The sequence below is a fragment of the Heloderma suspectum genome, chromosome 2 (assembly GCF_057233095.1).
Source record: "Heloderma suspectum isolate Gila_16-S chromosome 2, 16-S_ref, whole genome shotgun sequence".
Classification (NCBI taxonomy): Eukaryota; Metazoa; Chordata; class Lepidosauria; order Squamata; family Helodermatidae; genus Heloderma; species Heloderma suspectum.
In genome coordinates, this window is record NC_139459.1 from 72,675,754 (window position 1) to 72,696,977 (window position 21,224).

General features: G+C 44.1%; 1 protein-coding gene across 1 annotated transcript in view; it reads right to left on the reverse strand.

Moving 5' to 3' along the window:
- NREP (neuronal regeneration related protein) overlaps window positions 1-21,224 on the reverse strand; it is a 33,747-nt gene that overhangs the window by 4,698 nt on the left and 7,825 nt on the right. The window contains exon 3 of the mRNA XM_084833862.1: window positions 10,459-10,530. Coding sequence (XP_084689988.1) covers window positions 10,459-10,530 — 72 coding nt within the window. The remainder of the gene's footprint in view (window positions 1-10,458; window positions 10,531-21,224) is intronic.

Consider the following 21,224-nt stretch of genomic DNA (forward strand, 5'->3'; position numbering starts at 1 on the left):
TCTCTGCATCACTGAAGGGTAAAGCCACATCTGTTGAATAGCACCTTGTACAACTTCCAAGATCACACAAACCTCTCCTGAGGTCAAAGAGCAATCCTTAATACCTTCAACAAACTCACAGAGTCCTTTGAGTGTTGCAAAGAATATCTCTATTCTCCTTGGATAGAAAAACCAAAGGAGCAGTCCTTTGGCTTTTCTAACCAAGGAAAGTAGAGATATTCTTTGCACAAGGTAACATAAAAGAGGGGAAGACTTCCTTTTCTTAATGTAGTTGCAAGCCTCCATCCCATACACCTAAGAAGACTACCCAGTAAACCCCTTACTCTGCTTAAAACTACTTGATATATTTGGGCACCAAGATATCTGTTTGTGCAAGTACAAAGGTGGTTAGGCTCCAAATTGCATGTTTTGCCCACTAATTCTCAAGTGTAAGCAAGTGTGCAAACAACAATCCATGTAAAATCTGTTTACATAAATGTACAAACTAGGTGGGGGTCATTTTGAAAATGTAACCTTTATGCACAACTAATATATATCTATGGGAGAACACTTCCTGATAGTAGCACGAAGAAGATTGTTTTAAACCATCACCCAAAGGCACAGAACATTAATGTTAATCAGTTTGCCTGTCAATTAATTCATCTGGAGTTTTAATCACAGGCCCCATTTTTATTGGCACGCCTAATTTAATGCACAGAAAATATGCATTAAATGGCTGCCTTGAGTCCCAGTATTGGGAAAAAGGCGGGATATAAATAAATATAATAATAATAATAAAATCCATTTGAGCTGCAAAAAATTGCCTTGTTACTGAAGTGTACCTTTTTGCTGCCTAGCTTTCCTGCCTTCTTAAATAGCTTATTTCTTAGGCTTTTGGCACTCAGTAACGAACCCTTTTTCTGTAAGAATTTACTGAAAGGGATATTTATTCTCCCCAAAGTGGTAAGGAATGGTAGCATACCATGCTGCTAGAGACTGTGTTTTACTATCTAGGTTGGTTTGCTAATACCTTCTTTCCCACACTGCCAGTATTTCAGCAGCCCTAACATTTAGTTTTGAGTTCCTATACTAAGGAAGCATGAGCTTAAATTTAAACCTATGCTTATCCTGTTTACTATGAAATTTAAAGTTAAGACCATGATGATACCTTTTCTTGAACAGAAACATACCGCTGAAAATAGGGCCCTAACAATAAATCCTATGAAGCACTGATCATAATGGGTGAAATCCAGCATACAGATGGGGCTTAGCTCCCATTGACAACTGTGTGCAGAAGTGTAGCCAAGTTAGTTAAACATCTGTTTTTGCCTTTCAGTGGCTACATGTAAATGGGCAAAATTCATTAGTCTTGAAGTTAAGACATACATTCCAGTAACAAAAAAGTTATTTTGTCCAAATGCTGCATCAAAAATTAGTTTCCATACCACTATATTTGGATTCAGTCTTTTTGTTTGCTATTTTATTTCTTAAATCATGTCTCCCCGCCTTTAAAAATAACTTTTCCCCCAAAGTGGCTTACAGTATTAGGGAGCAATAAAGTAATAAGATAGCAATTAAAAATAAAGAGTTAAAACTCATCATCATAAAAAGATATATAAGAGCCAGAAGAGGGGGAAAAACCAATAAAACCAATAATAAAAAAGCAGAATTAAAAGGATTTCAAATATAATCTAAAAATGGTAGAGAGAGAACATGGTGGATTTCACCAGAGAAGAAAATTCCATAACTGCAGTGCTTCCCCCAAGAAGGCCTTCCCCTGGTACTTGCACATCTGATCTTTACTCATCGTGGACCAGAGAGTAGGACCTCTGATGCCAATCTCAAGGGTTAGGTAGGTTCACATGAATACAAGTGGTCCTTCAGATAACCTGGTTCTAGGGCATTTAGGGCTTTGAAGGTTAATAACACCACTTGAAACTGATAGCCAAACACAACCTTCCCCCACCTGGTGTCCTCCAGATGTGTTGGGACTGCAACTCCCAGCATCCCCCATCTGGCTGGCTGGAAGATGCTAGGAGTTGCAGTCCAACATATCTGGAGAGCACCAGGTGGGGGAAGGCTGGCCAAGCACAGCTGGTGATAGATTGTTGTTACATACCTACCAGCATCTTGACAGCTACACTATAAACCAAATTAAAATTTCTGAACAGTCTTTGAAGGCAACCCCGCAGAGAGAGCATTCCAGTAGTCCAACCTGGATGTAACCAGGTTTCCCACAGGCAGCTGGTTGGCCACTGTGTGTACAGAAAGCTGGACTAGATGGACCCTTGGTCTGATCCAGCAGGGCTCTTCTTATGTTTTTAACCAATGCATGAATAACAAAGGCTAGGTCAGCCTTCCCTGGGTAGAGTCACAGTTGGCAAACCAGCTGGTAAAAGGTACTCCTACAGCATCTCTACATCAGCCTAAAATCCCGCATTTAAAATGGGCCTTTCTGCTTCTGTTTTAAATGCAAGATCACAACGGCCTCCTCCCTCCACTTCCCCCTCCTTTTACCCCTTATCTGTGTCTTCGATATGTTTCATTATACAGATGGTAGATGGCGCTGTGGTCCAGCTCCTCTTATTGTGCTTTTTCTAGGGATGGACGAAAGTCACTTACCTGTCCTCGAAGCTTTTCGCGGTGGTGGGGAGGCGCTTCGCTGCTTCCCCCGCGAAGTTCAGGCCGGGGGGAGGAGGCTTCCCGCCTCGCCCGGCCGAAATTCAGGCCGGGGAGGAGGCGCCTCGCCTCGCCTGGCCACGAACTAAAAAGTTTTTTTGTTTTTTTTTTTAAACACCCCTGTGATAGGCTACGTGACGATTAACGTAGCCTATCACGGCTAGATCTGCAAAGTCAGCCGTGATAGGCTACGTTAATCGTCACGTAGCCTATCACGGGTGACTTAAAAAAAAAAAAAAAAGCGCGTAGGCAAATGGCGGCCCCCATAGGGAGCCGCCATTCGCGTTCCTTATTTGGTCGCTGTAGTCTACGTAAATCTTTACGCAGACTACGGCGAAAATAAGGGCAACGCAAATAGCGTTGCCCTTATTTTCGCCGTAGTCTACGTAAATCTTTACGTAGACTACAGCGACCAAATAAGGAACGGGAATGGCAGCTCCCTATGGGGGCCGCCATTATCCGTACGCGCATTTTTTTTTTTAAGTCACCCGTGATAGGCTACGTGACGATTTATGTAGCCTATCACGGCTGACTTTGCAAATCTAGCCGTGATAGGCTACGTTAATCATCACGTAGCCTATCACGGGGGCGTTGGTTTTTTTTTTCTTTGATTGGAATGGTGGCGGCGGCAGCTGGTCGAAAGACCGGCTGCCGCTCCCGCCCCGGACGAAGACCTGACGAACCGCCGGCCGGACCCGCCGCCGGGAGGGACATTCGGCAAAGGTAAGTCCCGTCCCGGGGGGGGGGGCGGGGTGCGGGGTGTGTGCGGAGAATTTCTCCCCGAAACTTGTTCGGGGGGCCGAACACGTTGGCGCTCGGCCCCCCGATGTTTCAGGGAGAAATTCTCCGCCAACCCTAGCTTTTTCCTCTTTTCACAAGGGAAGTCAAGTGGAACTCAAGTGCTGTAATTTGATAGCTCATTATCTCCAATCTTTTAAAAAATGGAATAAAGGTCTCTTAGTGCAGGAGATGCCCTGGAGGTTCACAACGTCATCTAAAGGACCCGCAAACCTCCATGAGAAACCAATCTCAATAGCAGGATAAAAGCTCCATGTGAAGAAGTCCCTAGTCCACCATCACATCCAGAAAAAATGTTGGAGTCATGAGAATCCCCAAACTATGTACTTGATTCTTCGGAGCAGGGGGGAGTGCCAACAATCCAGAATAAGTTGCATACATACATCCTGATCAGCAACACTCCAAACCAACTGCACCTCCATCTTGTCTAGAATAAGTTTCAGATTCCCCTCATCCAAATTTGTTTCCCATCTTCTTTTTTTTAACTGAAAAACGATAAACTTTTGATTTAAGAAATAACTATAGTCTCCTGACTGGGAAAAAATAATTACACAGGCTACAAAATATTTTCCTATGTTCTATGCCAAGCACAAAGAAAAAGCCCACAACCATGTTTCATATATTCAAGACTTTCCACAGTCAGCATTTTCAGCTGTGTTAAGAATTCAGTTTTTCTGTGGTTCTGCCACTAAGCTTGTTGAAGCAAAGCTAGCTTCAAGCTCAAATCCAACTGTCATATACCATCAGTTCAAACAATCTTTGCAGCAGTACACACACACTTGAGAACAGGGAACAGCCCAGTCCAATCACATAGTGCTGGTGGAGGGAGATCATCAGCTGGTGCACAACCTAGGAGGATTCTTTTTGCCATCATTACACCACTAACTCAAAACCACTCTGGTGTTGCACAATTATAGGCAATGCCCCCTCCCCCCACCTCCCCTGCCCAAAAGTTATGCTTCTTATTCCAGATATTTCTGTCTCACCAGGGCAGGTCTCTGAAGGAGGGAAAATGAACAGAGAGAGAAAGGAATATGAACATGGAATCTAATGAAAACAGTAGGCACATAATGCCCTTGAGCAATTTCTCACTCACTAAGGCTCCCTGAGGGCTAAGTTTCCTGATATAGTATTCTACCCTTGAGATGAAAACCCACAGACCAATTTCAAACCTAAAAGAATATATACATTTAAGTTAAAGCTTTGGTATACAGTTTATGAGACTTTGGTCTGAGAACCTGAGAATTAAAATCTACATTTTTTATATTTAGAAAACACTGGGACATTCCCTTGCAGTACGACAAGAATTTCCTTAATGGTTTTTTAATTATTATTTTGTTCTTGCTTCCCCCTGCACCACCCTTGCCATGGTTTCTTTACTCTTAGAGCCTGGGTAGACAACTTGGTGCCCTCCAGATGTTTTGGACTACAACTCCCATCAGCCCCAGACAACATGGACAATAGTCAGGGATTATAAGAGTGGTAGTACAAAACATCTGGAGTGCACTGGGTTGCTTACCCCTAACTTAGAGGATATAAGAAGAAAGCTGAAAACTTAAACATGCAAGCAACACAGTTCTGGGCAGGGTGCCAAAAGCATTGTGTTGTGCAGTTCCTTTTCAGCTGTAAAAACAATTCAACCCTGAAATTCTGCCATACAATCATAAGATAAAAATCCCATGTGACCATTCTAGGATCTGCTAATACATTTCTCTGTTCCATGCAGCCATTTACATTTGCCGAGTCTGTGAGAAAGAGACAGGGCTTTTTTGTCTGGAATTCTTAATTCAAAAATCTGTTCATTTTTTATTGCTCCTTCATTATATAAGGCTGTTTTGGATTAGCAAGAAGAGTTCATAAAACTGAAAGACTGAGCTCTTTTCAACAGTCTTCTGTGATGTTCTGCTGTATCTGACTGTCTTAAACTGATGTAAGAATGGGATTATAAAGGTTCACTGTTTCTACATTAGCTTATATTGATAATATCCAGAAAGACAGATTGAACTGATTTAAAGTCTTTAATAAAGTGCATAAAGCACCCTAAACTCACTTAATATGGAGTAAGTCCCACTGGACACAGTGGGACCTACTTCCAAGAAAGCATGCGTAGGTGTGCACCGGAAGCTTCTTCCTTCATTTCTGTGAGGGAAGGGGTTGTATTTTAAAACCCTAACCCCTACACCAGCCTAAAATCCTGCTTTTAAAATGGGGCTTTCTGCTTCCATTTTAAATGCAGGATCACAAGCCCTTTTTCACATGCTTCCCCTTCCCCCCTCCTTCTCCCTGTATCTGGGTCTTCCATTATTTTCCATTGATCTCGCTCCTCTTCTTGCTGCTTTTACTCTTTTCACGGAGGAAACTGAAGCGGAACACAACGGGGTAATTTGATAGCTCATTATCTGTGATCCATTTAAAAATGGAACAAAGGGCATTTCGTGCAGGAGTCGCTTGGGATGATCACAGCGTCATGTAAAGAGCCCACAAACTTCCTTGAAGGAGCAATCTTAATCGCAAGATAAAAGCTCAGTGTGAAGGAGTCTGAACCAAATAGCTGCAATCAAGGAGGTTGCTTCTGAAGTTTCCCAAGTTTCAGAGGTGGCTTCTTTAATTGTGTTTGGGGGGGGGCAAGTGATGGGGGGGGATTTGAAACTCCACTACATGCTTGTCATTCACCCCCCTTAAACTGAGGCACTACTTTTGAGGCTGAAAGCCTGGTGGTCCATGAAAAACTTTTTAAGCCCAAACAGTTAACCAAAACCTTCATTATGGAAGTTAACCAACAACTCGATCTTACTGAGCTGTCACTACTGTAGCATTGCGTCAATGCTTGTTCAGCTTTACAGCCGAGGGGGCACTTCCATCTTGCCGATACACCCAGGTACAGAAGCGGGGTCCACCACTCAGGGGGAGGAAGAAGGTGTGTGTGTGGGTGGCGGGAGAACAGAGAGAAGAATCACAGGGGAACAGCAACACTGCCATAGTTTGCCAGCTGCCATAGCAGCCAGCCAGTTCACCACCCCATCAGCTGGGCCAGCAGCAAGGGAGCAAGGCACTCCCACTATAACAGCCCAAGCAATTATCTTGACCTGGAGCAAGGCCTGTTCATAAGGGAAGATCCTCATATTAAGAGGAAGAGGGAGACTGAGAAGGAAGGAGCTCTGGGACTCTCCATAGTCACACTGGTGATCTTTCCCTCCAGCTGCCTAAGCCAGAGAGACCCCATGCTATGCTCTTCATGTGAATGTACTGCTAGAACAACATGGGTGTGCACTGGGTAACTTTTCTGTTACAGATACCGATGATATGGCCAAAATCATGTCATGAAAAAATGACCATATTATTATTTTGTTGTTCAGTCGTTCAGTCATGTCCGACTCTTTATGACCCCATGGACCATAGCACACCAGGCCTTCCTGTCCTCCGCTCTCTCCTGGAGTGTGCTCAAGTCCATATTCATTGCATCGGTGATTCTATCCAGCCATCTCATCCTCTGCTGTCCCCTTCTCCTTTTGCCTTCAATCTTTCCCAGCATCAGGGTCTTTTCCAGAGAGTTTTCTCTTCGCATTAGGTGGCCAAAATATTTGAGCTTCAGCTTCAGTATCTGTCCTTCCAATAAGCAGTCAGGGTTGATTTCCTTTAGGATGGACTGATCTGACCTCCTTGCAGTCCAGGGGACTCGTAAGAGTCTTCTCCAGCACCACAGTTCAAAAGCATCAATTCTTTGGCGCTCAGCCTTCCTTATAGTCCAGCTCTCACAGCCATACGTTGCTACTGGGAAAACCATAGCTTTGATTAGACGGACCTTTGTCAGCAAGGTGATGTCTCTGCTTCTGACTATGCTGTCTAGGTTTGCCATAGCTTTTCTCCCAAGAAGCAAGCGTCTTTCACTTTCATGGCTACAGTCACCGTCTGCGGTGATCTTGGAGCCCAAGAAAATAAAATCTGTCACTGCTGCCATTTCTTCCCCTTCTATGTGCCAGGAAGTGATGGGGCCAGATGCCATGATCTTCGTTTTTTTAATGTTGAGTTTCAAACCAGCTTTTGCACTCTCCACTTTCGCCCTCAACAAGTGGCTCTTTAGATCCTCTTCGCTTTCTGCCATTAGGGTGGTATCGTCTGCATATCTGAGGTTGTTGATAATTCTCCCAGCAATCTTAATTCCGACCTGTGATTCATCCAACCCGGCGTTTCTCATGATGTACTCTGCATATAAGTTAAATAAGCAGGGCGACAATATACATCCTTGTTGTACTCCTTTCCCAATTTTGAACCAATCGGTTGTTCCATGTCCGGTTCTTACTGTTGCTTCTTGACCCTCGTTCTCAGGAGACAGGTAAGGTGGTCTGGTACTCCCATCTCTTTAAGCATTTGCCAGAGTTGTGGTCCACACAATCAAAGGCTTTAGCATAGTCAATGAAGCAGAAATAGACGTTTTTCTGAAATTCTCTTGCTTTCTCCATGATCCAACGAATGTTGGTGATTTGATCTCTAGTTCCTCTGCCTCTTCGAAACCCAGCTTGTACTTCCGGTAGTTCTCGGTTCACATACTGCTGAAGCCTAGCTTGTAGGATTTTGAGCATAACCTTGCTGGCATGTGAAATGAGTGCAATTGTACAGTAGTTTGAACACTCTTTGGCATTGCCCTTCTTTGGAATTGGAATGTAAACTGACCTTTTTCAGTCTTGTGGCCACTGTTGAGTGTTCCAAATTTGTTGGCATATTGAGTGCAGCACTTTAACAGCATCATCTTTTAGGATTTTAAATAGCTTAGCTGGAATACTGTCATCTCCGCTAGCTTTGTTGTTAGTAATGCTTCCTAAGGCCCACTTGACTTCACTCTCGAGGATGTCCGGCTGAAGTTCAGTGACCACACTATCATGGCTATCAGGGACATTCAGATCTTTCCTGTATAGTTCTTCTGTGTATTCTTCCCACCTCTTCTTAATCTCATCTGCTTCTGTGAGGTCCCTGCCTTCTTTGTCCTTTATCATGCCCGTCTTTGCACAAAACGTTCCCTTGAGATCTCCGATTTTCTTGAAGAGATCTCTAGTCTTCCCCATTCTGTTGTTTTCCTCGATTTCTTTTCATTGTTCATTTAAGAAGGCCTTCTTGTCTCTCCTTGCTATTCTCTGGAGCTCTGCATTCGGTTGGGTATATCTTCCCCTTTCTCTATTGCTTTTCGCTTCCCTTCTTTCCTCAGCTACTTGTAAAGCCGCCTCAGACAGCCACTTTGCTTTCTTGCATTTCTTTTTCTTTGGGATGGATTGAGTTGCTGCCTCCTGAACAATGTTACGGACCTCCGTCCATAGTCCCTCAGGCACTCTATCAGGTCTAATCCCTTACATCTTATTCCTCACCTCCACTGTATATTCATAAGGGATATGATTTAGGTCATACCTGAATAATTATAGTACTTTATTATAGTACTTATGGGATTCACTATAATTAAGTACTACACTAATTTCCATTTGAGCTTGATGTGTTAGATCATTTGAACTATTGACACCATTCTGTGTGAGGCTTATAATAATGAAGGGGCTTCCAGACAGAGGGCTCCTAGCTATCGGAAGGCATTGTGCAGCTGTTCTGTCTTTTTCTCCTTAATGGATGTTCTGTGTTAAGGAAAAATATGGAAGAAGCAGTAATAAAATATGGGAGGACTGCAAGTTGGAGACATCTGGACCCACTGTAAACCTCGAAGAATAAGGCAAGGCTACGGTGCCATAAAAGCCTCGTCTGGAAGCACCCAAGGTTTTCAGCTTAGCCTAATACCATGTTACTGTAAAACCAAGACCACTTCTAAATGTTGTAAAAGAAACTGACATCTCTTAAGTATGCTGCTCAGAAACTCCTCTCAATAAAGGGTACAGAAAATGTGCTACTATCTGAACTACAGATTTGTTCATGGGAACCTTCTTAAGTTAGCTCTAGGCATAGTACTGAAACTCTTTTGCACTTGGTCCACTATTTTGCTTACTTGCCCATTTAGCTGCCAAATGTTTGAGTCATTAGTAAACAGGGATAAGGAAATGAAACCAGTATGTTCTGTGGCTTTTGGAAAAAGTATTTTACTCTATGCAAATGTCATGTCCCATTTTGGACATACCAAAACAGAAATAAAGGGCAGTTACCAGTACTACTGCATGCTAGCAGGACCCAACCACTAGTTCAACAGGAAGCTAGCAGACCCTTCTGTCATTGGAAATGAGCAAAACGTTAGTTTCTGGAACGGGGCAGGTCAGTGGAGCTTTCAGAATGGAGCTCAACTGACCCATCCTATTCCAGAAACTAGCATTTCCACTCATTTCCAGAATTACTAGCAGAAGCACTAGTTCCTGTTATGCAAGCAATGGGTCCCACCAGTGCAACAGTAATGGTGGGCATGCACCGGCAATACTGGATACTGCCCACTGTGTTTAAACTTGCCAGGAAGACCAACATATCGGTAGTCATTTTAACACTATGATTACTATTTATCTACAGTACAACCACAAACATGTATTTAATTCCACTGGAGGCTTTAAACACAGGTAACATATACTACCAGAGGGGGGCTAACTACTTGTTACATCTGGGATAGGCAACCTGTTGCCCTCCAGATGATTTGGACTACAACTCCCATTAGCCCCAGCAAGCATGGCCAATGGTTAGGAATTATGGGAGTCATACTCTGAAACATCTGGAGGACACCGGTTTGCCTACTCCTGTCTTAGAGGATGCAACTGCATGCATCAGAGCCACAATTTTGTTCTTCCACTCTCCCAAACCTTTTTGCAATTAAAATAAAATGGTTTGGGGATTTTGTTATACATGTTTGCGTGTAACATGCAGTTAGTTCCTAAGATTAAGTGTACATACACACACAGACAAAGAGAGAGAGGTTTCAAAATAGTGACTTATTTTTCTGCCTTCATTCTTTGGACAATAATAAAACAATCCCCATTAGTTCTATATTTAAAAGCCCCTTTGAGAGATTTTTTTAAAGTATGTAAATAATTATACCTTAAGAAATCCTCCATGTCCATGGCTGATTGGAATGTGTTTCTGGCTGGCTGTCAGTCTTGGATGATAAACCTACAGGCATATTAAGAGAATAGAACAAATATTTATCATAAGATTGCAATCATTTGCAGGAACCTAGTGTATAACTGGGTTCAGAGTGCAAACAGGGTCCACACTGGCACCCAGCTGATCCACCCAGGTCCTGAGATTCCCGGGGTTTTTAAAAAGGAACTTTGTAGTTCTTTTGACTACAAAGAATACTTTAAGGGATGAAGGCAACATCTGCAGAGACATTAAGAGGAATCTCCTAGATTGGCGGTCTTTCCACTCCTCACATTCCCTGTCTCTCTTCATGGAGACAAATCCCAATGCCCCTGCACTACCTACCGTTCAACAGTATCCTATTCTCCATTCTCCTCTACTGCTGCACTAATCTGTAATTAGGGAAAGGCCACAGCTCAGTGGTAGAGCACAAGCTCTCCACACTAAAGGTTCCGGGTTCATTTCCATGCATTTTCAAGGTAGGCCTGGGAAAGGTCCCTGTCTTAAACCCTGGTAAGATGCTACCGGTTAACTAGGGGTGGGCAGATAGTAGATCTCCAGATATTTTGGACTTTAGCTCCCAACATTTCTGACAACTGGCCATGGTGGCAGCAGCTTCTTGAAGTTGAAGTCCAAAACATCTGGAGATCTACCTTCTGCCTACCCCTGATGTAGACAATACTGAGCTAGATTTGACTTCGTACAAGGCAGCTTCATATGTTCCAGTAGTGTTTTCTATGTGTTAACTATGCACTATTTTGATCACTTCTAATACCACTTCTGCCGATACTGAAACTAAGTTTATTTTTAAGAACTTTTGACTGATATATTAGAACACTATGAATGAGGTATGCATCTTATAGAACTGATTCTGCTTGTTGCCATCTATGAGAGCGGTTAGATTGTTTGGGTCAGCAAATAGTCTTAGTGGAAGGCCCATTAGAGCTACACCACCACCATCCACAGTGAACCGCTGTCAAGTCCCATGACCTCAACCACTATTCTGTGAACTCATCCTTCTTGCCTCTGTGTTGATACATGGGACAGAAACATATAGAAGCCCTCAGTCTACATGGGTCTGCGTGTATGAAAGAAGCCTCCAACTTTGTTATTCCCTCTTGTTATTTATTGAATAGTTAGTTTAAGAGAACCAGTTGTGTTTGGTGCATGTTCAGAATTTACCATATAAAAGTAACATAAACTGGAGCAATATGATAAATTTTGGCCTTGCTTTACAATCTCAGTCATGCTGTGGGCAACTTCAAATATGTATGAAGCATATAGCATCTTAGCTCATGAAATAACTATTACCTTTCAATCACTGTATCTAGGAAGATTTCCATGCCTATTATTAAGATCTCAGAACTGTTCAAAGTAGTCTCCAATGCTTTCAGAAAAGGGATATTTTGTGTAGTAAGTTTTATTTATCACATAAGCTAGGCAACAGGAGAGACCTGTGCAGATGGCATAATCTATGCATGGGGGGAGGTGGGACCCTTGGTGCACCTGACCTCCAGGGAGAGCATGTACATACAGTAGTTTATGAGTGGAGACTGCAACCCATATAGCAAGGGCTGAATGCGCCTCCCCAGCCTCATCCCTCCTCAAGCTTCTTTTCTTATCTCAGATCACTGATTAACCTTTGAATTAATCTTTTAAATACCCTACAAAGAATTGAGCTGTTGCAAAAATTTTAAACTATTCATTTTGCAGTCAGGAGAGCTGTTACACAGAATTGAGGTGTACATCTTGCAAGCAGGAGACCTGCTTATTTGTGAGTAGACATGCAGTCTTAGTACATGGGGTGCCATTTAGAAGTGCTACTGAGTGATTCAGTCCTGCTTACTTTACAGTAGACATGCAGCAGCCTTGTCTTGCTGACTTCTGAGTAGGCTTAAAATGGCAATAATCACATTTGGTTCAACCCACTCTGCTTCTGGCCCTGCCCACAGATGGAATGTGGTCCCCAAGACCTTTCCAGTTTTGCATTTTGGCCTCTGGGCTGAAAAAGGTTTCCCACCCCTGCCACATACGTTCCAGCTGTGCAAACTGTATACCAGTTCCCCCCAGTGTAGTGGTTGCCTGGTCAGGGCCTATCTCCATAGGCCATAATGCACACAAGCTATACAATCCATAGACACTGAAAGGACAAAGGCAAGCTGGCATGATCATGATTCCCTCACCACCCTAGATACACACACCTTTATAGACAATACTTTCCAGTGCAGTTTATTCCCTTCTCTTTCATCACTGCTTACACTACTTACTACCTACTTGTATTTGACTGCCATTTTCCATTGCTCTCAAATTAGAAACAAAAACTGCCTGAACAAGAGTTTGGCATTTTCAGGCAAACTGAGCTATCCCTAAAGAGGTGCTCTTTTCTCTATCGTTCTGTGAAGTCCTCCACCACCATCACTCTGGGGGTAAATCTCTTATAACAGTTCAGTTGTGCATTTATGGGTAGCAGCCATACTGTTTTTTCTATATTCTTCATCTATATAATTCTGCCTGCTTTCTATGTTATTTATCAACATTAAAGCTATTTTGGCTGAATTTCCAACACAATAAGTAGTATAATGGAGAGTGCAAACTCTTGCTATCAACTTGTCATGAAGAACTAGTGGCTGAGTGCTTTTTTTCTCCTCCTTCCCAATTCATTTTCCTTTGGGGTTTTTTCTCTTTTAGATTGCTACCCTGAGGGTAGGGACTGTATTATATTTGATCTTTGTCTGCCACTCTGGGAAACTTTCTCAGCTGAAGAATGGTATGAAAAATGCTATAAATAAATACAGAGGAATTCTTGTGTTTTCCTGCATCTAAGCCTACATCTCTTAGGGAGAATATAAGCATGGCAAGAGATCAAACGGAAAATGCAAATTGAAGAACAAAGAATTTTTAGCCAACTTTTAACAGTAAGGAGACTGCAAATGCGTCCCCCAAAACCATTAATCCCATGTAAATGTATGATTAGCAATTTATGGAAAGATTTTTTTATTTTTATTTATTAAATGTATTAATCGCCCATCTGGCTGGTCACCCAGCCACTCTGGGCGATGTACAGCATATAATAAAACAGTTTAAAACAATAAAATTCTACAATAAAAACGTTTTCTAAAATACCCTAACCCACCCCAAATGCCTGCCTGAACAACCACGTTTTTAATGCGGAAGCTCATTAAAGAAGGGGCATGGTGGAGTTCCCGAGGGAGGGAGTTCCACAGAGTGGGGGCCACCACAGAAAAGGCCCTCTCCCTCATCCCCACCAGTCTAGCTGTCCTGGCTGATGGGACAGAGAGGCCATCTGAGGCTGATCTTGTTAAGTGGCCTGTCTGGTGTTGCTGGAGGCACTCCTTAAGATAGGCTGGGCCAGAACCATATAGGGTTTTAAAGGTCAAAACCAACACCTTGAATTTGTCCCGGAAAACAACTGGTAACCAGTGCAACTCCTTCAGCACTGGAGTGATGTGATCTCACCGGTGGGTGCCTTTAATCAGGTGAGCCACCGTGTTCGGTACCAGCTGCAGCTTCCGAACCGTCTTCAAGGGTAACCCCACGTAGAGCACATTACAGTAGTGTAAACAAGAGGAGACCAGGGCATGTACTACCGATGGGAGCAGATGGTCGGGAAGGAAGGGGCACAGCCGCCATATCAGATGGAGTTGATACAGCGCTGTCCGGCTCACAGCTGACACCTGAGCCTCCATGGACAGCTGGGAGTCCAAAATGACCCACAGGCTGTGGACCTGGTCTTTCAACGGTAGCCGTACCCCATTCAACACCAGGTCAACATCCCCCAGCCTCCTCTTGTCTCCCACCAAAAGTACCTCGGTCTTGTCAGGGTTCAGCTTCAGCTTATTCCTCCCCATCCAGCCACTCACCTTCTCCAGACATTTGGACAGGGATTCTACAGCCAACCTTGGTGAAGATTTGAACGAGAGGTAGAGCTGCGTGTCAACCGCATATTGATGACACCGCACCCTAAAACCCCTGGTGATAGCCCCCAGCGGCTTCACATAGATATTAAATAGCATCGGGGAGAGGATGGAACCCTGTGGCACCCCACAAGTGAGTGGCCACGGGTCTGAAACCTCCTCTCCCAGTGCTACCCTCTGGTACCTGCTGGAGTGGAAGGACCGGAACCACTGCAATATGGTGTCTCCAATGCCCAACCCCTCCAGGCGGTACAGGAGGATACGTGGTCAAGATAAAGTGTAATATTTATGACGGGCTATAGCTAAAGTAGATGTGTTGCATATATGAAGCCCTACCATGGCTGGAGTGCATTGACGTTGACATACATTCATTCATTCATTCATTCATTCATTACATGTGCTTTATGTAAATGTTGAGGCAAGTCATAACAATTAAATCACAGAAACAAAAATACTGACATAATTCAATGTAAGGCAGCCCATCGTACCTTTCACTTGCCAGTCTTCTGTTAAAAACACTGAGTATGGCTTATTCATGGTTAAAGGTAATTTTAATGCAAACTTCTTTCATCCCAAGGGTGAAATTGAATCTTGGAAAAGCTCTCAGAGGCCACATTCCACTGGTGGGAGTGCCCAAAGGCAAGAGGGGTTGGGTCAAAACACCAGCATATTTCAGCTCAAAGCTCTTACCGCCAGTAACGAAGCCTTTAGAGAGGCATTTCAGCCTTTTAGAATGGTGTGTGTGTGTGTGTGTGTGCAAAAGCCAGAAAAATAACAAATGATCAGGAATCGGGGGAGGGGGTGTGGACATACGGGGACCCCCGGATGACCAGAATAGGATTGCAGGTAGGCTGGGTTTGGCCCATGGTCCTGAGGGTCAACACCCGTTTTAATACAACCAGACTCAGAGACTGATAAAGGACGAGTCCTTGTGCCCAGGACGCATGCTTCTTTGTGCCAATGAAAGCTTCCTTCTTGGGGCAAAAAGCAGCTTCAGGGGTGACTTTCACCAGGAGTGTGGAACCTGAGGAGAAGGGTTAACTCCTGGCATAGTATAGTCCCAGTCCTGCAGTTGCCCTTCAACTTTGAACACATACACCCCTACATAAATGCTAAATGTATTTCATGTATCATTCAGTCTGGTCCCTTAGTCATTTCTTTCAGATACAATGGATTAGATGATGAACTAGCTTGGCATGACAACAATTAAAATCATCCGTTCCTTTCTATCTCATAGTTCAGCTTCCCTAACCTGGTGCCCTCCCGATGATTTGGATTTCATCTCCCATCAGCCCTAGCCAGCATGCCAAATGCTCATGGGTGGTGGGAGATGTATTCCAACACATCTGGAGGGCACTAGGTTGGGAAAGGCTGTGATCGTCATTAACAGGTAGTCAGACATGACAACCTCCTTGACTTTTCTACATGGATAAACTAGCTAGGTAACAAAGGAAACCAACATTTGCCAGGGTGCAGGGTAGCAGGCATGGAGAGTAATGATAGAAATCTTGTTTAATAAAGTACAATCAAAATGGATTTGTAGAATTCTCCAAACAATAAGATGTATGCTATGTCTCCTCCACATGGCAGAAATTGCTGTTGTTCTAGTGTCCCAGTTGATTGCTGCATCTTACTAAATATATAAATAGAAGAACTAGCTGTCAGCCTACAGAGGCCCCTATAGCCTCTCACTGGAGCTTCAGAACTAGATGCTCAGGGAGACAGGGAACTACAAAGACATGTTCTGACACAGAGCAAGATGCAAGGCTGAATATGCGGAGGGTGCCCAGCTGGTAGCAAGAACAAACACCCTTGGCCAGAGGTATCCTGTACCAAGTGTTATCACTTGACAACCTGTATTGTTTCCAGAAGGCCAGTTCATATGATCCACTGTGCATAGAAGTAAATCTTTACTTGAGTTGGTGTCATAGTAAACTGGTGCTTGATCACTCCCACTTCACCAGTCTGCATGCCATAAGGTATAAATATTTACTCCACCTAAATCTATTCATAGATAAAAAGTTATGTGGATTAGCATTTACAATATTCTTATACAATTTTTAAAGATTCTCAAAGATTAAATCTTCTCAAGATGTTTACAAAATAAAATCATTTTTAAAAGTAGCACTGAAAAGCCATCCCAATACAAATACAAATAAGTAGCAGGTTAACAGTACACTATAAAATGTAGAATATGAAATTTGGGTTGGCATCACTTAAAAGCAGGCTGAAACATTCGGGCCTTTAAGGCCCATTTAAAAGTAGCCAGGGAGGGAGTGTGGCGTACCTACCATGGAAGGGCATTCCATAAGAATAGGGCCATCACAGAAAAGGCTCTGTCTCTTGTGCCTGCCAACCTGAGAGATCTGAGAGTTCATTGGCACATGAACAGGGCCAGTCTTAGGGCCCAGGCAGGTTCCTACAGGTCCAGGCAGTCCTTCAAATTACCTGGTCCCAAACCATTTACTGCTTTAAAGATTATCACAAGCACTTTAAACTGAGCCCAGAACTGCACTGGCAACTAATGCAACTGGTACAGAATCAGTGGTATGTGCTCTGACTGCCTAGCCCCTGCAAATAACTGGGCAATAGCATTCTGCATCAGCTGAAACTCCCGAACCTGGAATTCCGATGGATTCCAGAGGGCTCTGGGGGATTTTCCTGCTGGTATGGCTGGTGCTCCTGTCAAAGCCCAGGTCGCTCTGTGGAATGCAGAGATTGGTTGACACGATCGAGCCCAAGCGCCCTCTCCCTCTGAGCAGAGCCCGGCTAGCTCCTTGGTATACACCTGAGCTGAGGGCAATGAAGCAAGAGGGGAGACGGCTAGAACGCAGGTGGAGGAAAACTCATGCTGAGTCTGACCGAACACAGGTAAGAGCCCACTATCGAGCCTACTCTGTGGCGGTGAGGGTGGCAAAGAGACAGTTCTTTTCCACCAGCATTGCATCTTCTCAGTGTCGTCCAGCGGAGCTTTACCGAGTGGGTCGCGGCCTGTTACATTCTGAGCCAGGGAGAGAGACGGTGGAACCCTCGGTAGCACGCTGTGACAAGTTTGCACGGCACTTTGAGGATAAAGTCGCTCAGATTCGTCATGAATTGGACACCACCATTAATGCAGTTCCATTGGTAGAGGCGTTCAGAGCACCATCTGGTCCAGTTTTATTGGATGAGTTTCAGTTACTGAGGCCTGAGGATGCGGACAAGGTGCTTGGCCAAGTCCGATCGACCACTTGTGTGCTTGACCCTTGCCCTTCATGGCTTATTAAATCAAACAAGGAGGGGTTGTCTGGCTGGGTCCAGGAGGTTGTAAATTCCTCCTTGAGAGAGGGAGTGGTGCCTGCCACTTTAAAAGAGGCGGTAATTAGACCACTCCTGAAAAAGCCTAACCTGGAGCCAGAGGATGTTAACAATTATAGGCCAGTGGCCAACATCCCCTTCCTGGGCAAGGTGCTTGAGCGGGTGGTTGCATGACAGCTCCAGGCACTGTTGAATGAAACGGATTATATAGATCCATTTCAATCAGGCTTCAGGCATGGTTTTGGAACGGAAACTGCCTTGGTCGCCCTGTGGGATGACCTCTGCCGGGAGAGGGACAGGGGGAGTGCGACCCTGTTGATTCTCCTGGACCTCTCAGCGGCTTTCGATACCATCGACCATGGTATCCTTCTGGATAGGTTGTCTGGGTTAGGAGTTGGAGGCACTGCACTACAGTGGTTCCGCTCCTACTTGGATGGCCGATTCCAGAAGGTGGTGCTGGGGGATTATTGCTCTGTGCCATGGCAATTGTGAGAGCCAGTGTAGTGTAGTGGTGAGAGTGATGGACTGGGAGCCGGGAGATCCGGGTTCTAGTCCCCACTTGGCCATGGAAGCTCACTGGGTGACTTTGGGCCAGTCACAGACTCTCAGCCCAACCTACCTCATAGGGTTGTTGTTGTGTGGATACAACGGTGAGGAGGAGGATAATGTAAGCCGCCTTGAGTTCCTTGCGAGAGGGAGAAAGGCGGGGTATAAATGCAATAAATAAATAAATAAATAAATGGGGTTCCACAGGGCTCTATTTTATCCCCCATGCTGTTTAACATCTACATGAAACCGCTGGGGGAGGTTATCCGGAGGTGTGGGCTGAGGTGCCATCAATATGCAGATGACACCCAGCTCTACCTCTCTTTCTCATCAAAACCAGGTGAGGCAGTGGCTGTTCTGAATCAGTGCCTGGGCACGGTAATGGACTGGATGAGAGTCAATAAACTGAACCTCAATCTAGACAGACGGAGGTACTGTTAGTGGGTGGTTCGTCTGCCCAGCTAGGTGATATTCAACCTGTTCTGGAGGAGGTTGCACTCCCCCTAAAGGATCAGGTTCATAGTTTGGGGGTGCTCTTGGATCCAGAACTGTCACTTGAGGCACAGGTGAACTCAGTGGCATGGAGCACTTTTTATCAGCTTAGGCTGGTATACTAACTACTGGACAGAGATAGCCTAGCTACAGTTATCCATGCTCTGATAACTTCTCGTCTGGATTACTGCAATGCGTTATACGTGGGGCTACCTTTGAAAACGGTCTGGAAACTTCAGCTGGTCCAAAATAGGGCAGCAAGATTGTTAACAGGGACTGGCCTGCAAGCTCATATTATGCCAGTACTATTCCAGCTGCACTGGCTGCCAGTCCATTTCCGGGCCCAATTCAAAGTGCTGGTGTTAACATTTAAAGCGCTTAACAGCTTGGGGCCAGGTTACCTGAAGGATCGCCTCCTCCCATATGTGCCTGCCCGGACCTTAAGATCATCGTCAGCGGCCCTTCTCCGTGAGCCCCTGCCAAAGGAAGTGAGGCGGGTGGCTACTAGGAGGAGGGCTTTTTCTGCTGTGGCACCCCGGCTCTGGAATGAGCTCCCTAGTGAGGTTCGCCTGGCGCCTACATTGTATTCCTTTCGGCACCAGGTGAAGACCTTTTTATTTTCCCAGGCATTTTTAGCTTTCTAAATTTTTATCTTTGCTGTTTTAAATCTGTACTTTAAACTCCTGCACTGCTGCTAGATTTTATTGTGGTTGTATTGTTATATTGTGGTTTTAATGTTCTATATATTTTAAATTGTTTTATTGTGTGTTTGGTTTTAATTTTTGTGAACCGCCCAGAGAGCTTCAGCTATTGGGCGGTATAGAAATTAAATAAATAAATAAATAAATAAAACCTTCTTTAAACGTAGCCCCATGTAGAGTGTGTTACAGTAGTCTAGTCTGAATGTAGTCAGGGCAGAAATGACAGCAGCAAGGTTTCTCCATATAGAGGTGCAGTGGCAACTCAGCCAAAGCTACTACAAGGCACTCCTAGTAACCAATACCACCTGTGCCTCCCTAGTTAACAGCGAGTCCAAGAAAACCCCCAAGCTGCATACTTGGTCTTTCAGTGGGAAGTGCAACCCCATCCAAAACCCATCTCCTACCTCTATTCAGATCAGCAGGTTTTCCAACACACAGCACCCATCTTATATGGATCACTCCTTAGTATAGCAAGGTTCAGTTTTAAGCAACTGGAGAGGGCCAGAATCACTAGAGAGCAAAGCAAGCAAAAGTTGAGGTGTCTGTGATTCCAGGATAAATGTATAAAGTGTGTGGGTTGACAGCTGGCTTTCAACGATTTGTGGACAAGTATGCTTTTCTGTAGTTTTCCTCTCTGGACCTAGGCCAGTGTACTTTTTGGCTCAACTTGACTAGTTTATAGTAGTAATCAATGCCCAGCAGTGTGTGGCTAGTGATTTTTGGAGTAAAGGAGAGCTGGTAACAGTGAATATCATTGCTAAAGCCCCTATGATGAATTCCTCTCTTGTTTCCAGAGCTCCATCTTCTCTGACACTGCATTTTCACTTGTACTCTTCTATAGCTTTTCTTTATTCCCTTACATCTGATTATTCAAGTCACTAAACATTACCAGACTGGAAACACCTAAATGGAACATATAGATCCCCCCCTGCCCCATTACAACACCCTCCCTGCTCCCCCCCCCAACACACCACCCTCCTCACTCTGTAGAAATAAATTAGATTCATTCAACAAGCCTTCCCACCATGCCACTTTTTTCCCTGGAATGATTCAACACACTGACATTTAGAGGACATTAAGCTATCTACTCCATTATCAGTGAGCCCCACAAAATATTTTAGGCTGTGGTCCAAATGTTTCCATTAATTTCAGTATTATTATTTTCAGAGTACATATGTGTAGGTCTGCCATCCAAAGTGATTTCCACTGGTGATTTTCTTTACAAGATATGCCATCCTGGTTAGGCTACAGCACATCAGTCTGTGTGCCCTTACCAAAAGTTATTCTTATCCACAACTGTAGCCATTGTCAATACATATTGAATCTGTAGGTGGAACTAAAATCCCATACACTTGGTTTAGCTGAAGTGACCATGACATGGCAGCATTTTTGCCCTGCAGTCAAAAGATTACAGGTGCATGTTCTGATTACAGCTTTTTAACATCTATTTTAGACATGAGAATTGCTCCTCCAAGTGCTGGCAAAGTCTCTTTTTCCATGAAGACAGAGGCAGGGCGAAAGGTAAAATGGGTGGGGCCAGATAATGCCAGGGGAGGGACTTTATGGGCAGACCCTGCCCCCTGATGTCTTCTACTCCATCAGAAAATATTCCCCACCCCTGGTTTAAATGAACTGCTTCTGCAGTATATCAGTTCTATAACACTTGCAACAAACTGGCCCATGTTAGGAAACTTTCTTGCAGGGGTCCATTAGGATCGGTAAGTGAAAATTTCTCTTGTTACAAGTTTCTACA